This window comes from Mchenga conophoros, linkage group LG8, assembly GCF_057382185.1.
Source record: "Mchenga conophoros isolate Kocher_MC1m ecotype Shallow Benthic linkage group LG8, M_conophoros_male_GT1.1, whole genome shotgun sequence".
Lineage (NCBI taxonomy): Eukaryota > Metazoa > Chordata > Actinopteri > Cichliformes > Cichlidae > Mchenga > Mchenga conophoros.
This window is the reverse complement of record NC_140533.1, coordinates 5014373-5033686: the sequence shown is the minus strand read 5'-3', so window position 1 is coordinate 5033686 and position 19314 is coordinate 5014373. Positions and strand designations below refer to the sequence as shown.

The window sequence follows — 19314 nt, the reverse complement described above, 5'->3', positions numbered from 1 at the left end:
GTACACACAAACTCACACCTAAACACGCCTACACACACACTGTGCTTGAAGGTGGCCCAGCATAAAATGCACCTACATAGGATAAAAGACGTCAGAGGCGGTGTTTGATGTCATTTTGCTGCTAATCCTGTTCCACATCCCACATGAGAATAATGAACAGAGCACACACTCATTTCCTCTGCTGGCCTCACATCCTGTCAAACAGCAGCACGATGGTTCACGTTCAGTCTGTGAGGTTTGATCATATCCCACAAACAGAGGACACACAGAAAGACCACTTCCAAGAAACCAGTACAGTAGTGACGTTTGGATTTCCTCATATCAGACCTGCAGTCTGTTCAGATGGCAGGATGTCAGATTTTTGCTCAGGAATGCACAAAGTGTGGAGCATCGAGTAAACATAAAGACAAAATCAGAAGCTTCTTGGAACAGGCCTCTGACTAGTAAGTGCAGTGTTGCCACCTTGTGGTTAGCTGTGGCAATCGCATCTTTCCTAATAAACGAAAGGGCAAAGACAAAAACGAGAGTTTTCACAAAACCATCAGCATTTACATCATTTAGATTAAAGGGTATAAATAGTAACTTTCATACAGGTTACTTATGGATTCATATTTCGTCCGAACATATCCAGTGTGCTGATAATCGTGATGATTTTTCGAGAAGGTAAACATCCTGTATCCTCTGCATGTAATCAATTAAAGAAGACTTCACGTAGAAAAGTAATGGTGCTCATCACAGCTTAACCCTACAGGGCGCAGCTTGAACATCCACTCCAGAGTCTTTGATGACCCCGAAGGAAGATGCCCTTCGAATACTAATAGGTATGCGAAGTGTTTTAACATACAGGACACATTAGCTACAACTACAGAACTTATGAATCTGCAAACGTGTTTCATTTTAAACACCAGTTATCTCTTCCATCACACGCATACCGCTCGGGTTTACTACATCACATTTGTTTAAAGAGTAACTCTACAAGAAGTTTGAATGTTTTACGCAGTAAATTTATTTTGGTTCTGATACCTTTTTGCTATGTTTAAACATGTTACCTAAAATGAAGACGCTTTCGTCTGTGCGCCCTTGTTGGTTTATACTTTATCATGGCCATTTTTCTATAACTATTCACTATCTTTAGTGAATAGTTATTTACTGACATGATTTTGTGACATGTATCAGATGCATTTATCTCAGGTGTGTTGCTTGTCGTTGCCACAGTCAGAGAAACTTTCCACTGAAATCCTGTCAGGGAAAATGGGTGTCAATCAGCAACTGGATGGACTGAGGGATGTTCTGGGTCAGCTCCAAGTCGCTCATGTTCCCCAAGCAACGGCCTGATGCAAAACACGGCGTTACTATGGTTGCCGAGACACAATCAGTGCATACAGTCAACGTGACTGACCCGGGCACATGGAGGACCTGAGGGAGTCACCTGCTGCTGAGGACGAGAGACTGGACTATATAGCGGAATGCGTCCTGAGGACTCTTAAACTGAAACAGGACAAATGGCAGAAATGCGTGTCCAGCGAGGACAACAGGCAGGTGCTGCAGGAGTTCCTGGACAAAGCCGAGCAGAGGACTCTGGTGGTGTCTGTGACTGCAGGAGGACAGCTACAGACCGCCTCCTCCTTCACTGGCGACTCCAAGAACAAGGCGGTGTACTTCATAAAGCGAACCACAACCACACTGAGTCCCGAATCCATGAAAGAGAATTTGTTTTACGGGGACCTGTCTTATGCTCCACTTGACCAGTTTTCTGCTCTAGTTGAGGAGGTAAGCCACAGAGCAGGGTACGTTAATGATTGTTAGGTGCATGAAGCCCTACTTACCACGACCGAGTACATTAACCTCCTACCTAGACTGCAGTAAGCATGCAGAGCTGCGAGTGAGGGTTCAAATTAAATGACCGCTTTCATCGTGGTCCAAAAACAAAGCACTATTCCTTTTTTATGCTTAAAACAGTACATATTTCAGTACTAGGTACAAGTACTTAGGTATTTCTAGGGAAAACCAGCAAGCAAACCTCGCCAAGCAAAACAGCCAAATTATTGAAATAGTAAAAAGTCAGTGTTATTAAAAATGATGCTTAAATTAAAAATGTAATTTAAAATCTGTAATTGAAAATATTAGTTAATACGTTGCCAAAACTAATATTGTACCTAAATGGTTGACATTGTTTGCTAAAAGTAATTGTTTAACAGTGATATGCATAACACTAATGACCTGAAAGTTTTGTCACAAGTAACGGTTAATAATTGACGGGGTTAAAATAATTGCTAATGTCAGTCTATAGTTAACTTACACACCACACTTGAGAAAAATGAGTACTTTTAAAACTTTAAGTCCTTTTCCTAATACTGCTGTCACTCTGTACTTTAAAAGTTTAGTCCATAACATTTTTCCAATTTCTTTAAACTCCTTCAGGTTATAGCTCCACTGCTCTCCAACAGCAACAACTACATTCAGTGGCCACAAGTTGTGGTACAGGATATCAAGTGTCATGTCCACTCCCTTAAGAACAGTGTGTTTGTGGTGTCTGGCCAAATCCAAGGCAAGACTCTGTTGCCTCTTCCCGCAGGCTCGGAGCGAATAGACCGAGCCGCCCTCGAGACGGACAAAAGGTAAGCAGACCGCTGTGACAGGATCGTGTCAATGCATCATTTGTCCAACTCATACATTCTAAAATGCTTTACTTGTGAAACATCACAGGGGGGAAATAGTGGATAAAAGCATCATCCACTCCTTGGAGTCTGCAGTGATAGAGTGGAGCCATCAAATCCGTGATATCCTCAAAAAAGACTCCTCTGAGGCTCTGCTGGAAGGCAGAAACCCCACACCTCACACCGAGTTGCTCTTCTGGAAGAACAGGTCAGCACCTCTGTTATTACACACACAAAGTAGCCAGTGGCAGCTTCTGAGAAGTGCTTGTTTCAGTGTCACAAGTGTGAGAAAATAACACAGAAAATAATACAACTTTGAATTACTGAAGGGACCTAAGTTTTTGCTAGTGCTTCTAATTTCAGTTTCAAAGTGCCTGTGCTGTCGAGTGAACAATGTAATTTGCAGCCCAGTACTTTCTTTATTTCTTTGCTGAAACAAATCTGCTTATGTAACAGAATTACATCTTATGAGAATTACATGCTAGCAGTCCAGTATGCTCTATTTTTACCATTTGTTTTTCCACTGAAGAAATTAGACAAAAATGAAAAACAACAAAAGTTGTTCCTTTTTCTTAAATACATACTCTAATGCCACCAGCCTTTGGTACATTTTTTATGTTATTCATATGAACAAATTAATGCCAACACATATGGTAGTTCATATTGTGCAGTCTGTAGCTACAAAATTAACACTGACCCTGCGTTAATTGAATTCAGTTTATTTATTTATTTATGTAGCACCAAATCACAACAATAGTTGCCCCAAGGCGCTTTATATTGTAAGGTAAAGACTGCAGTAATACAAATGAAAAAGAAAGAAGAACAGAGAATCTGCATTTCTTTTTGATGGTGCAACCCCTTTGGCTTTTTAAAGAATCTTTAAGGAAAATATATGAGAAAATGTTTTGATTTGTTCCTTCAGTTCCAATCTATGTAAAAATTTCTGGATGAATTTCGGGTCTCAGTCTGTAATTCAAATATTTTATAATGTATATTTTATGAATTATAGTCCCAGTAAATGTGGAATAAATTATAAAGCCTGGAATGCTGAAGGTGATTGACATTAGCATATAAATGTGCAGTGAACCAGGTTTTGCTAATGTCTGGTTTCCAAATGGTCCAGAATGGTTTTTGTAATTGTCATTTCTCAGATAAGATTTGTCCAACATTCGAGGCATAAATTAGTAAAACATTTTGGTTGTGTTAGGCTAATCAGATGTTTACCTTTCACTTGTAACCGCATTAATAATAGTTTCTTTTCTGTGATTTTTCTTCTTCACCTCTGCTGCGATTGCTGTTGCAGTAACCTGCTGTTAACACAGCTGACCGGGCAATGCTTCCAGGTTTTTAAGAACAGTTTTACACTTTCTGAGTCATTCTTTGCAGTCTTTCAGAAGTGATTCAGGCCCCTGGGAAGCTGCAGTTAAATAGATCCATAAACGTCCCTTGTTTTTCTTTAAGATATGCAGATTTTAAGTGCATCCACTCCCAGTTAAAATCATGCAAGGTGAATAAGATGGCAGCGTTGTTGGAGGCTGTGGAGAGCTGCTACCATGCTGCTTTTATGAACATGCAGCAGGATGTCCTTGCAGGTAATCTAACAACAGACAATAAACTTAATGAAGTTTGCTTTCTGAGATGCAATATGTTTTTGTTCTTTAAGGGCCAAAGAACAAGATGCTTTATCTTTTTACTTGTGGTCAAATTGACTTTGATCACATCTTCATTTGCAGCTCTCGAGGAGGCAGAAGACATCTGCACCTACCTGAGACCCCTGCAGCCTCTGTTTACTGACATGGAGAATGTGGAGATTCCTGCTGTCAAGGGTCTAATCGGCCCTTTAATGCACACAGTATGTCTGGTGTGGGCAAACTCAAGATACTACAACACTCCAGCACGGCTGATTGTTCTCCTGCAGGAGACATGTAACCTCCTCATACAGCAGGTCAGCTGCAGTTTCTGCTCTTTGTCTGCATGTTTTGTTGAAATGACTTTTGTCTTCACAATTCAATTCAGTTCAGTTTAAATCCAATTCAGTTTTATTTCTATAATGCCAATTCACAACAACTTTTGCCTCAAGGCACTTTATATTACCAGGTAAACACAATATTAGAAAGAAACCCTAACAATCAAACAAAACCGTGTCACACTATCCCCTATAGACAGGCAAGTGAATGTGTTTTACAGCTAGGTTACAGTTGGGCAGTCGGTGTTGCTAAGTAGTCATACTGCAGTGTTTCTGAACTGCGCTTTCAGGGATCACCTGTCACTGCGAAGTGGGTGGGTGATTTTCTTCTTAGAGTTTTTTTTCCTGTTTGTAGGTGGAACTTTTTTCTTTGTCTGCTCAGCCATGAAAGTTCATGCTCTCAAACTGTTCTGTTTTATTGTGTTAAGTTTATTGGAAGCAAGTCCCTGTTTTTACAGCCAAAAATATATAATGTACCAGAAACTCCTTCCCAGGAAAGACCTGGCAGCCACCAGCGTTTACCTGCTGGGCTGTGCATTGGGAAACACTGAGCTGTAGGCTGTCTTTAGATTGCCACTGTGTCCCATGGCATTTAAGTGCCCACACTGCACATGGCAGTTTCAAACTTGGCCTAGATCCCAGAGACCAACCAATGCTTCTGTCTGGGCTATCTTCTTGTTTGCTGTTGCATATTTTTCTTATCACCACCTGAAACAATATTCACCATATAATGATTATAATATTAAAACTCAGTAGTGAAATTTGGCCATTAAACAACCCAGATTTTCAAGATTTGGTGAAAATACACTATTATTTAATGGCCTAACATTGCGGGGAACAGGCTTATTTGCTTTCTTCTCAGAGTTAGATGAAAGGGTCGATATCACATAAAATGCAGGAAAGTCACTTTTCTTGCTTTCATTGCAGCAAACTCAGCAGTAAGAGCTGTGTAATTCATCTTAGATGCAGCATCCTTTTCAATGGATAGAACAGCAGGTCTGCACAGTCTGCCCCGAGAATGTGCTGTGCTCAGATAGCTGACGATTTGTTTCAACTTAGAGAAGCTCTTCTCTCCTGATGCTCCATTTACCGTGATAGGCACAAGAATTCTGAACACATCTTGCAGCTGAGAAATGTTTATCTAATGCCTTTGAGGAAAGAAAAGGTTTGAAGTGCTGTAGTTTTCTTTGGAATTGTAGATCTGAGTGTCCTCAGCTCTATAAAAGGGTCTCTGTGTTTATGTCCTCAGATGCTCTGTGCATATGTAGATGCATTTCTACGTCAGTACATTGCAGTTCTTTAATTAATGCTTTCAATGGCAACTGGTGGTTTAATATATATATTTAAACTATTGGTTGACAAACATGTATATTTATTCATAACTGTTTGATGACAGTTGACTGTAGAGCAGAAGACAAGGAATAAATAAGGAGGTCCATCTGGATTCCTCCGTTTGCAGGAAGTTGCACTCCCCGTACTCGCCTATTAAACAAAACCACTGATGCCACTAAACACAAACGCTAATTACCCATCACATATTTTTTTAATCTTATTTTTAAAAAAAGATAATTCTTGTTTCTCCTTTATCAGGCCCGCATCTATCTAGTACCAGAAGATATTCTGAGAGGAGAGGTTTCTGAGACTCTCCAGAAAATACAGACCACCCTGGAGGTCCTGATTCTCTTCAAGAGCACCTATGAGGACCGGCGGGCCAATCTGAGGCAGTACCAGAAGAACGGGAGCTTGGTTAGGCCCTGGGACTTTTCCCCTCTTTTGATTTTCTCCGGACTTGACCGATTTGTTAACAGAGTCAAAATCATTAAGGTGAGTATGGAAATACGTTCTCAGCACCTCTTGGAGAAATGCCAGCATTTTTGGTATGACAGTTGACTGGAGCTTGCCTTCTCTGCAGGATATCTTGTTAACAGCTGTCGACCTGCTGAAGCTTGAGAAACTGGAGATTGGAGGCGTCCGAGGTCGAGCCCTCAGCCAGCAAGTCCAACAGCTCCAGCAGGAATTTACTGACACGTATAAGTTCTTCACAGAGAAGCCCTATGACTGCTTGGATGTAAACAACATGGTACGAATGATTATGATCATAGGATATATGGGGCTCTAGTTCACTTGCCTGCTCTCTTATTTTACTGAGCATTGTCAAGGTGAATTCCTTTTAAAAGGGCTTTATGAAATATGAAAGGCTACAGGCCCAGCAGAGCTTTTATACCTTCTTCTTATCCTGGCTAACAGCACAGTAGCGTGGTCGCCCAGCATCGGTGGAGCAAATTGCTTTTCTGCCAATAAAGTATTTTATTTGTAAATGTCACTGTTTGCTTATCCAAGGTTTTTGAGACCTATAAGCAAATATAAATTGACTTAACTTGAATATCTCGAATCGCAAATTGTTGAATGGCTTTGAGTCAGTGAATTGTGAAAAGGAATATGCTTTGCTGGCTTTGCATTACATCACACTGCTGTTTGGTATTTTGGCTGTTGGTGTAGCTGAGCTATTTCCTCTGCAGGAGTTTGAAGAAGACGTGAGGCAGTTTAAACTGAAGGTGGATGACATAGACCGAAGACTCGGAGCTATCTTCTGTCAGGCCTTTGATGACGCCTTCGGTCTGGAGCACGCCTTTAAGGTCTGGGATCTTTTTCTCAGACACACACACATGCATACACCCACCCGCCCAAACTCACACACGTGCACACACACACATAATCATTAAGCCCTTTGGCATATCTGTTGTCTGCAGGTTTTGGACATGTTTGGCAGCCTGCTGGAGCGCCCGCTAGTGGCTACAGATGCTCTGGACAAATACCCTTTGCTTGTGTCTATGTTTGACAAGGAGCTGGACTGCTGTAAAATTCTCTACAACAAACACATTCAAGCTGCTGAGGAGTGGGGTGAGATTCACGACAAAGTCTTTATTTCACAAAAGTCTAATTATAAACAACATTATGATGGTGTTTATTTAAAGAATATGCCACTTTTTAGTCTCACAAACTTGCAAAGAAAGACACAGTCAGCAGTTAATGTTGGTGTCCATGATAACTCTATATTTAAGGTGCATTTATACACCTAAATATACTTCATTTTGTAGTTTAGCTGTAAACACCGTTTAAATTTGAGTCTCAAGGGGAACTTGTCTTTCCCTGTTGAAAAACATCATAAAACTGCTTTTGCTTGGGGTTGGAAAAAAGGTTGAGATCAGTGAAGAGTGAGATCCATTACAACCCCTCAAGGATGTTGTCAAAGTTTCTAAAGGAATTAAATGTGGAGTGTTCTTGATTTAAAAACTTCTTAATTGAAACGACCAAGCTCTTTGGAAATTTGCTGAGTTTAAACCCTTAAAACCCCCACACACCCATAGTCCACCCACACAGATGATTTTCCTGTGTGTGGGTGTGTACATACTGAGCTTAATTAGGGCAGCTGAATCACCCTGTAATTGTTCATCATGTAATCCCCAGTGTAGCTCCTCCCAGCTGCTGATATGAGGTCACGAGGAAACAGCAGTCTTTTGAAATTTGCACTTTAAAGATAATCTTGATAGATTATAGTGTACTGACAAATCTAGCATATGGAAACTATACGACGAGGACATGAGGGGATCTCACATTATTGGGTGGTCGTTGCTCAGTTATGTGCCTTTTTAGTTCAGCTTTTCTCTGAATGTTGGTAGTATCTAAAATTTGGGAAAATTACATATTTAGTACATTTTTTGTTGTTGTTGTTGGTAAAGCAAACAATTTTACAGTTCAACCTTGGAATTTTTGCTGTCTGGAATGAGCTATGGTGATGCAACGTCTGGATCAGCCAGACTGGTGATCAGGAAGTCCAAAACTACTGATTAAGTTCAAAATCATGTGTTAGCGGAAATAAAAGGAGGTGAGGTTGGGACTGGCGGTAAGGGTACTCTGGTTTGTTGACCGTCTGTGGCTGGGTTAGAGAAAGGAAAAAATGGATTGAACTAAAAAGCTATCTGTGAAATCTCTATGCAGAAATCTTGAAATTGAAATCGGACAGGCTTGTGGTAATGATGCAAAGTACCAATTCAATTCAGTTTTATTCATACAGCGCCATATCACAAGAACAGTCGCCTCAAGGCACTTTATATTGTAAGGTAGACCCTACAAACAGCACTTTGGCGACAGTGGGAAAGAAAAACTCCCTTTTAACAGAAGGAAACCGGCAGAACCAGGCTCAGGCAGGGGCGGCTGTCTGCCGTGACCGGTTGGGGTGAGAGAAGGGAGACAGGATAAAGACATGCTGTGGAAGGGAGGCAGAGACTAATAATCAATGCAGAGAGGTCTATTAACACATAGTGAGTGAAGAAGAAATGCTCAATGCATCACAGGACTACCCCAGCAGCCTACACCTATTGCAGCATAACTAAGGGAGGATTCAGGGTCACCTGGTCCAGCCCTAACTATATGCTTTAGCAAAAAGGAAAGTTTGAAGCCTAATCTTAAAAGTAGAGATAGTGTCTGTCTCCTGAATCCAAACTGGAAGCTGGTTCCACAGAAGAGGGGCCTGAAAACTGAAGGCTCTCCCTCCCATTCTACTTTTAAATACTCTAGGAACAACAAGTAGGCCTGCAGAGCGAGAGCGAAGTGCTCTAATGGGGTGATATGGTACTACAAGTAAAGTAAGATGGGGCCTGATTATTTAAGGTCTTGTATGTGAGGAGCAGGATTTTGATTTCAACTCTGGATTTAACAGGAAGCCAATGAAGGGAAGCCAATATAGGAGAAATCTGCTCTCTCTTTTACCAGCATCAGTTACTTCCTAAAAGAAAAACTTTTGAGGTGTCTTTTGCAGATTTTAATCACACATGTAGCTGTGTTCTTGTGCTCAGGATTTCCACCGATGAAGCCTAATCATGTACATGTATATCCAGTTGCTGGTACTTGCTGAGGTAATTGAGCCATCAACATGCAGGGATGAGTGTGAAAATATAGGTAATCTAAGGTTCACCATTAAACACTTACTATAATCAGAGATAACTAATAAAACTGAATGAAACTCATTTATGTATTCAGAGCAAGGAGGTCTATAACGGTCTTGAGCTTGTATAAACTTGAAGTCATCTGTGAGGAGCAGTGGATGAGAAAAAGTTTTGGTGCTAAAAAAACAAAGCTGCCAAAAGGTAGTACTGACTTGGCAGTGTACCGTGAGTTTGGCACATGTCACAGTTGCTCTTCGTCCCTCCATGAAATAAAAAGAAACTGTGAATTAAATGTTAATTCACAGTTCAAAAAGCTCATTTTAATGTGTGTTTGCTGCAGAGGCTGTATTTATTTACTTCTTCATAAATGACCAAAATATGTCATTTGCCTAAGGGTGCTCAAACTTTGCATAAAACCGCCTATCTGTGTAATTCTATGTGATGATGTTTGACCTCCTCAGGTTCAGCTCCAGTGAATAAGAATATGCCAGCAGTAGGTGGAGGGCTGAGATGGGCCCAGGAGGTGGAGCAGCGCATCCAGACCCCCTTCTTCAAATTCAGACACCTCACCTATCCGTGAGTCTCACTTCAAATAAAGCAGATTAAAAAATGAAAGTTGATGTGGCCGTGCATTTCCAGTGGTCTCAGTATGAATTAATCACTCTGTGAGCAGTTTTAGAGGCCTCATAAAAATGAGGCTTTAGAATATTGGACCCTGGAAAGATATTGGCTCTACCCTTTGCATGGCTTGTAAAGCTTCATCTTCTCTGCAGGTGCTTGGAGACTGCAGAAGGAGCCAGGGTCATCCAGAAGTATGAGGAGATGATGCAACTGCTGGACAGGTGTGTGCCGCACTTATCTCAGCGTGTTACACTGTGTGTCATCATGCTGAGATGTATGTATTACTGAATAAAAGAACAGAAAGGAAGATTAAACAGAATAGACAGTGAAAGAATATGACACCATTTTATTGGAGTGCATAATAATACTATAAAGGCAGATATTAAATATTAGCTTTAGTCTTTGAAATGTAAATGTTTCCCTGTAATTTCATGCCAACCTTTCTTAAACCCAGCGTTTGTGATTTTGTTAGTTGAGTGTAGAAAATTTATGAAGCAGCCCCTGTGGAATAACATGTAGACATGCAGCTCTGGGCATGATTTATGTTCTCATTACTGTGGCGCTGCTCTGCAGATTATTTTGCAGGACTCCCATAATCCCATATGCCCTGTCACTGCTTACTGATGCCAAGTGAGAAATGGCCTTATAGACCGCATCCAACATCAAACCCTGCAAGATAAAGCATCCCACTGGGAAGGATATGTTGGGGTTTTTTGTTTGTTTGTTTGTTAGTTTTTTGTTTTGTTTTTTTGGGGGGGGTGGGGGGGTGGGGAGGGGGGCTTGTTTCCTTTTAATCCTGTCCTGTGTTCTGGCAGATTTCGCAATCACAATTATGATTTAAATACACCGTTGTGCCAAACACATTTCGCTTTTCCTCTTGTTCCGGGTTTATCTGTTTATTTCTTTATTTCTATTCATGTTATTTCACTTACTACACTGTATATGTGGTCTATAGTATGACAATGTCTGAGGCAGTACAGGCAGAAAAAAATAACAAAAGAGAGGGAAAGGATTAGGGAATTTAAAATAGTAATGCACAATGTATTGCCAACTGCTACACCTGTAAGAACAAACAAACATACAACAGGCATTCGAAAATGCACAGGTACATAAGCCGACAATCTTCTTGTGGTGTGTGTGTGTGAGTGTGAGAGAGAGAAACTGAGAGAGTGTGAGTGCATTTGTGTCTTTGTCACGAAATATATTTTAAAATGAGGGTTGGAAGCCAGAATACCACCCTCCCAGGAGTCAAAGGCAGGCAGAGAGCTAACTGAAGACCTAAAGCCACACATCTCAGAGAGAGGTCCTAGATGGGGCGCCCATGTCCACGGCAACAGGCAGTTGATCCCCTAGAGGACGGACACCCCATTGCAAGCCGAGATCAGGGTCCCAGGGTTTCAGGCTCCCAACAACCACCTGGTACACGGCAGGAAATGCTGTTTGGATGGAATCAAACTGAGCTACACCAGTCAAAGAAACATCACAGAGATAAAAAAAATAATAATTGCAAACCATCAACATGTTTTCTCTCGTTTTACTGTTGCCAGGTTAGTTAGCTTAGCTAATGCAGTTGAATTGGATTGTGTTACTCTAAATTTCTGTTTAATTTCCTGTTATTTTATCTACCTGATAAGATACACTTTAACACTTTAACATAACACATTTGAGCAAAAGACTTCTCTTGAACAGTTTAACACATTGAAATTTTCATGAAGGGAGCATTTATTGCAGGATTTGTTAGACTGCATGAGTGTAAATCATTAGACACTTTGTTAATAGCAGTTAATATCACAATAACACACAAAATCCAATTTCTTTAGCTGAATCTACAAAAAATGATAAGTTTGAGGAAAGTGAAATGGTGAAAGTGGAGGACAAAAGAAGAAGAAGCTACCTACAGCATCTGATAGAGGAAAGTCATGTCCTCAAGAAATAGGAGGGAAAATCCAGAAAAGATGACCTAAGAGATGAATCTTGACCTTCATTTGATCCATCCACCTTTTCCCAAAACCTCATCAGAAATGGTCATAGTGGAAAGGTGGCTGTCAAGAAACCGTTCTTAATAATAAAGTACAACATGATGAAGAGACAAATCACACAAGGACTGGTTTAAAAATCAGTGGGAACAGCTCTTATGGAGTAATAAATTCACATTTTTGTTTTAAATCTTTGTCAGTAGGAGGTCAGAGGAGACTTTCAGCAGTGAGTGTGGCGACTCTGTCATGATTTGGGGCTGCATTTCAGCTGCTGGGGTGGTTCTTATCAAAACTGATGGGATTGTGAACACACTACAATCAAATAAAACAATCAGACTTTGATCCAATACCATCTGAAAATCAGCGGTACGTTAACCTCAACAGGGGTTGGGAATGGCTTCATTGCATGACAATGATTGCAAATACAGTGAGAATACAGTAAAAGCATACTTAGATAGAAAAAGACACCATGAAACATGAAGTCGGTCTCCCCAGAGCCTGAACTTCAACATTACTGAGGCAGCAAAAGTCAGCCAACATCAAAAGAAGAGCTTTGGAATGTCCTTCAAGAAGCCTAGAAACTATTTCTGAAGACTACTTAAATAATTACGAGAAAGTTTGTAAAGCTTTCTTTACAAGAAATTAATTACAAGAAAGCTTGAGTTCGGGTTGTGTTGAAGGATAAAGATAGTCATACCAATTATGAACTTTCAAGGTTGTTCGAATTATACAGACTCAGTTTCTCCCTTATGTGCCGTATTTCCATATATGTTTACCCATTGCTGCACCTTCAGTTTTCCTAACATTTTGTTAGGAATGCTTGTTAGATGTAAAGAAATGAGGGGTGGCTCAAGATTTTTGCCCAGTACTGTAAGTGCAAGTGAGTAAGTGAGGTCTAATTATGCAGGATAATTGAAAGCACCTGTGTCGGCTTACAGGACCTTTAAACCTGTATTCATGAACATTTTCCACAGCAGACGTTTGGATATGCTGCAATAGCATTAGTGTGATTAATATTAAAGAGTGACTTCTTTTGCATACTAACTCAGTGGGACTGAGTCATCATGATTCTCAGTTTGCTTTTAATTAAATTTACTGCTGTGACAACTCAGTGTCTGCCACAAAAAGGTTTCATTATGCAGCAAAACAGCATTAGCTTCTTTTAAAATTAACACAAATAACATGTTAGTGAACTGCACCCTGTGTTGTTAATAAGTTAATATACATTAAAACTAACAGATGCTAAAACTAACAATTTCACTTATTTTTATTTTTTCAAAAGTTGAGTTTTTATTTTTATTTTAGTGAAGTAAAATATTTTCTTTAACAATTATGTTCACATCTTTTTTCAGAGGTTTGGTATATTGTACCTACGAAGACCTCCGTCTTTATAGTGACGCTTTCCATCGTTTCATCAGAGCCCCTCCGTGCATTTAGTACTTCCTAAGTATTTATGTAGACTACATAGATTGGAATTCTGCTGCTACATGCTTGTTAAAGATAGTCTGCAGATAGTGCCTATGGCTCCAGTATCTTTGAATCGGGGAGCTTTAGCCTGCTATATGAAGGTGGGCCACCATAAAGGATCATCTTTCTGTTTACTGTTGGGCTACAATGTAAGACTACTGCTTACAATAGCAGCAGTTACTGAGTGCAGTAAAGGTTAACCGTACAGCAACAGACAAAACAGGCTAAAAGGTTCCACCCATTTGTGTGTTAGCTTAAAATACACTGAAAAACATTTGTCTATCAAAGTATTATTTGAACAAATTCATTAAAGAGCCACATGTTTGTTCTCAAATTTGTGTTTTTCCACTTTGAATTGGTGAAGGATAAAAAATGATCACAGCAGGGTTGGAAACGTTCGAAAAGGTGGAATGAATAGTCAGCCCTTACTGCTCCGGAAGTGTAGATGTGTGTGTGCACGTGTATGCGTGGTAGTACGTGAATGAAATCCACACACACTTACAGATTCCCATGCAGAAGCCCATTCCTTATGCCTCACAGACTTAATATCACTCCTTCACTTCATGTCCCTGCAACCACAGTAATGAGATGATGAACAACACCAGTTCTTTGCCCTCAATTTACTCCCATCAGAAATTAGAGCCCTTGTTATGCTGTAATAATCATCGCCGTTGCCTCCGATGAATGCCACCGTTATTATACACATTCTAGTCAGGAACAGAATGGGCATCCTCACTCATTACCCCCACAGACAAAATGTAGTGTGATTTATGACCATGACCAAAGCATTTGATTGCCTCTGCGTCTGCGGTGCCACTATCAGGAAATGAAGCTCACAGCTGAAATCCAATAAGGAGCACACAGCGCGCACTGAAGTTCTCATCATAATCGTAGCTATTTACAGATTGATATAGCTGTACAGAGCCCTGACATATTGTCTGTTCCCTGCCTCTTGCAGATGAATCAGCGTTTATCCTCATATTACCTCCCCGCACGCCTGGATCTAACCCTCCTCACTCCTCTCCCTTTATCCTTATTGTGTGCTTGATGCAGATGAGCGATTCGCGCCTCTCATTCTGTTTACAACCATGGAGAAATGGGAGAATGGCTCAATCATATGCCTTTTAGCCTCTTGTTTTGCTGTTTATGTTAATTTCCATGATATGAGACATTTTTGTGCCGGTGGCCTTAAATTAAAAACCTGGCCCTGGTAATGGGAATTTGAAACAATGTTATACTCTGATGGTAAAAGTGCAACTTGTTTTTCTGTTGTAATAACTTTTGCTCGATTGTCATCGCGCGTCTGCTTTTTTGTTTGCTGTTTTAGATATTCCACCAGCTTGTTTGAGACATGGACAGAGACTGTTGGTGAGAGTTCTCAGTACAACCTCAGCCTGCCGTTAATCAAACGGGACCCGGACACTCAGCTGATCACAGTCAACTTTAACCCACAGGTCTACATTAGCTCCCACACAGTTTGAAAAGCTGATGGGCTTGTGCTTTTTGTAATGAGATATATTAGAGTGGTGATATATCAAGCTAATTTATTTTCATCTTCCTCATTAGTATGGTCAGTATTTCAGTTTTTAATTGAAATGATATAATGGGTTATAATTATGGGCCAAAGTGATTTTATCTTTTCTAACATCGTGAATTTTAAAAAAATTATCTGATCAGACCAATTTTAATGTCTTGATATATGTTTCAGTGCTTCTAATGTACTTTTTAATCTCTTCCTAGCTGGCGGCTGTGCTTAGAGAGGTGAAGTACTTAGTGGCAAGACAGACTGAAGCCATCCCTGAAACTGCAGTGCAGATCTACACCATCAGGGGGCAGCTGTGGCAGTATGTGGCTAACCTTGAACTCACTGTGGACCGATATAATAAGGTTGGATCAGATTAGGTTGCAAGTTTTCAAACTGTGATGTGGAAATTTATCGTCAAAAAACTGCAAAAAAATAAATATATTCTGATGAGCTTTAAAGTGACCACCGTTATTCTTCAACAAAGCCTGAACTCTTCTAAGCCTTCGTGTGATTTCTTTAGGAATAGTTCTGATTTTTGAAGACCACTGTGCTTTACATTCTCTGTTATACCTCGCTCCTGAACTCTGATACTAACCAAAAACCTCAAATTTGGATTCATCATTGCTATTAACCTTTTAAGCACCCACGCACCCAAAGATGGGCGCAAAAGGGAGGAGTCGTGGAGATCAGAAAACCGCTGGGGGCTTAATAGGTTATGTCCAGTTTTTGTGTAATATGGCTTAGCTCAGTTATTTCTCCTCCTTATACTTCCGTCAATTTTGACAAGAGCTCCAAGACCTGAAATGCAGTCCCCGAACATGAATCCTGTCATGTGCTGTAGAACATTTTCCAGGCCTGAGGAGCCCATGTCCAAAGAAAGCTTTTTAGCATCTTCAGGAGTCCTAGAGAATTGGACCACTTTAAAAAACAAAGAAGCTCCTTGAAAGCAGAATAGAAAAAACAGTATAGCTTCTCGCTCTGTGACAGGAAGTAAGCAAGTAAGGTGGGAGGAACGAGGAGACGACAGCTTGATGAACCAGTACGCGTCTGCTTTAATTTAAACAGTTAACAGCTGTATATTTGCTTGTCTCCTGACACTTCAGATTAGTCTGATAAGGTCTGTGACTGCTGTGCATAGAGCAAAATGCCACTCATTTGCAGCTCTGAAGTGCCTCCCATAATTTAAATTTTCTCCAGCATAAATATTCAGTATATTAGTTGCCAGTAACAGCCCTGGTCTAAACCCTGGCACCAAGTCAGGGTTTGTTTGTTTGTTCGTGAATCACTGCTAGCAGGTACTCAACTCAGTTTACCACACGAGCTTTGCTTTTGTAGAAATGCTCCAGCAAAAGTTTCCAGTCAGATTTGACCTTCATCAAAGTCACTCAGAGGAAACTGCATGATAGAGGGTGACACTGAAGAAGGCGCTAGAAATCTTAAGGAAACATCTAGAGGAACATGATTTTCAAGCACAATGTCAAAGAATAGAATTTACAATAACTTGTTAATAACTACAATAGAAATTATGAATGCATATATAATATATAATAGAATAGAAATATAAGGCTGACATGATGCCATCAAGGCTGGATATGATGAGAAGTTATCCTCTCAAATTATTTAACATATAAATTATTTAACACAGTAAAATAATCTATGAGGACAGGACAGTGTGCCTGGGTGGAGCACTATCAGATAATGGAGAAGAATAGCTCTGTGACATGCACATTGCAATTGACATGTCCTTATCTTTTTGGAGACTAGCACTATCAAAAATATACAGAATTATTTACCATGTGCAAAAGTCGTGAGCCACAGTTCTGAGGTTTAGCTGAATCTATGATAAAAGCCAAAGATAACAAACTCTGGCAGGGAAAAGTCGTGTTTTTGCACCAACAAGGTGATTCCCAAAGAGCTATTAGCAAAGACTTTGGCACATCTTGACACAGTGTGCAGCGTGTCTTTTAAAAACATGGCCAAGTGGAGGACAAAAGAATTGGCAAATGCACAGAATCTGAAAGTCACGTCCTTAAGACACAGGAAAAAAATCCCACAAAACACTGACACAGGCCTTTGCTGGATTATTTCAGAAATGTATTTATTAGCTGAATTACTGAGTACATAGTCTGTATTTATCAAAGACACCTTCACAGTTTTAATAAGAACTAAGCATTAGGGCAAAATAGCAGTTTCAGTAATGCGCCATGAAACAGTATACAGTTTCGTTGTGTAATTAATTCAGCCACACAAAGCTCAACTACACGTATTACAGCCACCTCAACGACATGATTACATTTTTAAAAATGTAGAAATCCAGTGCTTCAGGTAGGCAAAAGTTCAAGTCCAATTAAGTCATGACAGCATGGAACAATGCAGAAATAGTGACTATAATGAGGACGACATGCCGTGTTGACGCTCTGGGCTTGTGCTTGGCCTTTTTTGTAGAAATGATATTTAAATGATTTTTCTGTACTCACTTAGTGGGAGCAGAAAATCAGGTCTCTCTCTTTTTTTCCTCTGCTGTTTGGCTGCAGGTGGTGCACTCCATGCTTGATGTGGAACGTCCTCTGATTCAGGGCCAGCTCAGCGACATCGACGCTCAGCTCAGAAAGGCAGAGGACAGTCTGAACTGGAACAGCCAAGGTCTGCACATTTACTGATTAGTAGCCAATACAGCTCCGGACAAATGACACATTTAAATATGTCAATTTCTGCTGTCAGTCTAGTGACATTAGTTACGACAGTACTCAACTGACAGCACAGTACAATGGAGATGGCATCACTTTGCTGAAGAAATTATGCAAAACCAGTACTTTTATTTCTTTAAGTGTTCTGTGAGTATTGAGATTGACAGAGTTCAGTGCTGATAACATCCCTGCATGTCACGGTCTGCGGAGGCAGACCGTGCGGAAATGTGTGTGGTGGACCCAGGAGCGAACACAAGCGAGGATGCAGGAGTGGAGTTAAACAAAAGCGAGCCTTTTATTCTGGCTGATGAAAGGAACAAAACAGAGTGAGGGCAGCATAAGAGTAATAGTTAAACAGAAACCTAAACTGGACATAAACTAAGGAAAAGCTATGGCTGGAGATACGGAACACAGGGGGTGGTAACACAGACGACGCGACACAGACTACATGAAACACAGAGACTAAATACACAAGAGGGATGATCAGGGGAAGTGGCCACACATGGGAACACAGCTGACACAGATAAACATAACAAGACAAGGCAGGAGTAAACAACACTGACGGGAGACTGTCAAAGTAAAACAGGAAGTACACAGAGGTGCAAACAGGAGGAGAGAGAGAGCACTGGCATAGTGGGCTGGGGAAACATGGAATGAAACACAAGGAGGGGAGATGAGGGCTCACAGATACATAGAGGGGCACACAGGGGATAAAAGTCACAAGGGGAAGTCAAATAAGGAACAACATAACAGGACAACTCAGGAAACATGACCTAAATAAGGTACGAAATACAAAAATACAAGAAACTAAGAATACTGGGCCCACATGGCCCAGGACCATGACACTGGAACATTAAATGGACATCACGTCTATGATTGAACTGTGTTTTCCATTCTTTTACCGACACTTTGCAGCAATGATACGGCTTCCTTCTTTCATTGTTACAGCATGTTGGATCATTTTGACATTTCATTACTTATCTACTTTAATTTAACCCAGAAGACAAATGTGTAGAAATACTGTGAAGTGGCAATGTTTTTATTTATGTCTTAAAGAAAAGCAGCAGATTTCTTTGTATTTAAGCCGGTGCTGACCAATCACAGCTCTTTGCATCTTTGCAAACACAGATTTTTAAGTAGATGTCTGCTACTGAGCTTTGTTCAAACAAAACAAAAGAGAAACAATGCAGTACTCAGTGTTATATAATATCTCAGGCTGATCGCTGCGGAAATTTATTGAAAATTAAGCACAAAGCTAGTCAAATATTTCCATCTGACTTGTTCAAAAACAAAACAAAAAAACAGCATGTACGTTTCTGATGGAGAAACTGTGTTTTCAAGTACATTTAATATAATTCAGGTATTAAAAAGCGTTTTTTATTCCTCATCTTAACAACATACTCTGTATTTAACGTAGAGTGGAAACAGTGGCAGTAAATGAGGAATGAGATTCCTGAGGGGAACCAAAA

General features: G+C 40.3%; 1 protein-coding gene across 1 annotated transcript in view; it reads left to right on the top strand.

The window, feature by feature from the left end:
* Positions 1-1392: 1392 nt before the first annotated feature.
* Positions 1393-19314, top strand: part of dnah9 (dynein, axonemal, heavy chain 9) — a 180366-nt gene continuing 162444 nt past the window's right edge. The window contains exons 1-14 of the mRNA XM_085283675.1: positions 1393-1770; positions 2422-2618; positions 2707-2865; positions 4119-4249; positions 4391-4602; positions 6214-6447; positions 6536-6703; positions 7143-7259; positions 7374-7524; positions 10031-10145; positions 10343-10411; positions 14961-15087; positions 15374-15520; positions 17693-17801. Of these exons, the coding sequence (XP_085139801.1) occupies positions 1408-1770; positions 2422-2618; positions 2707-2865; positions 4119-4249; positions 4391-4602; positions 6214-6447; positions 6536-6703; positions 7143-7259; positions 7374-7524; positions 10031-10145; positions 10343-10411; positions 14961-15087; positions 15374-15520; positions 17693-17801 (2299 nt within the window). The 5' untranslated portion in view covers positions 1393-1407. The remainder of the gene's footprint in view (positions 1771-2421; positions 2619-2706; positions 2866-4118; positions 4250-4390; positions 4603-6213; positions 6448-6535; positions 6704-7142; positions 7260-7373; positions 7525-10030; positions 10146-10342; positions 10412-14960; positions 15088-15373; positions 15521-17692; positions 17802-19314) is intronic.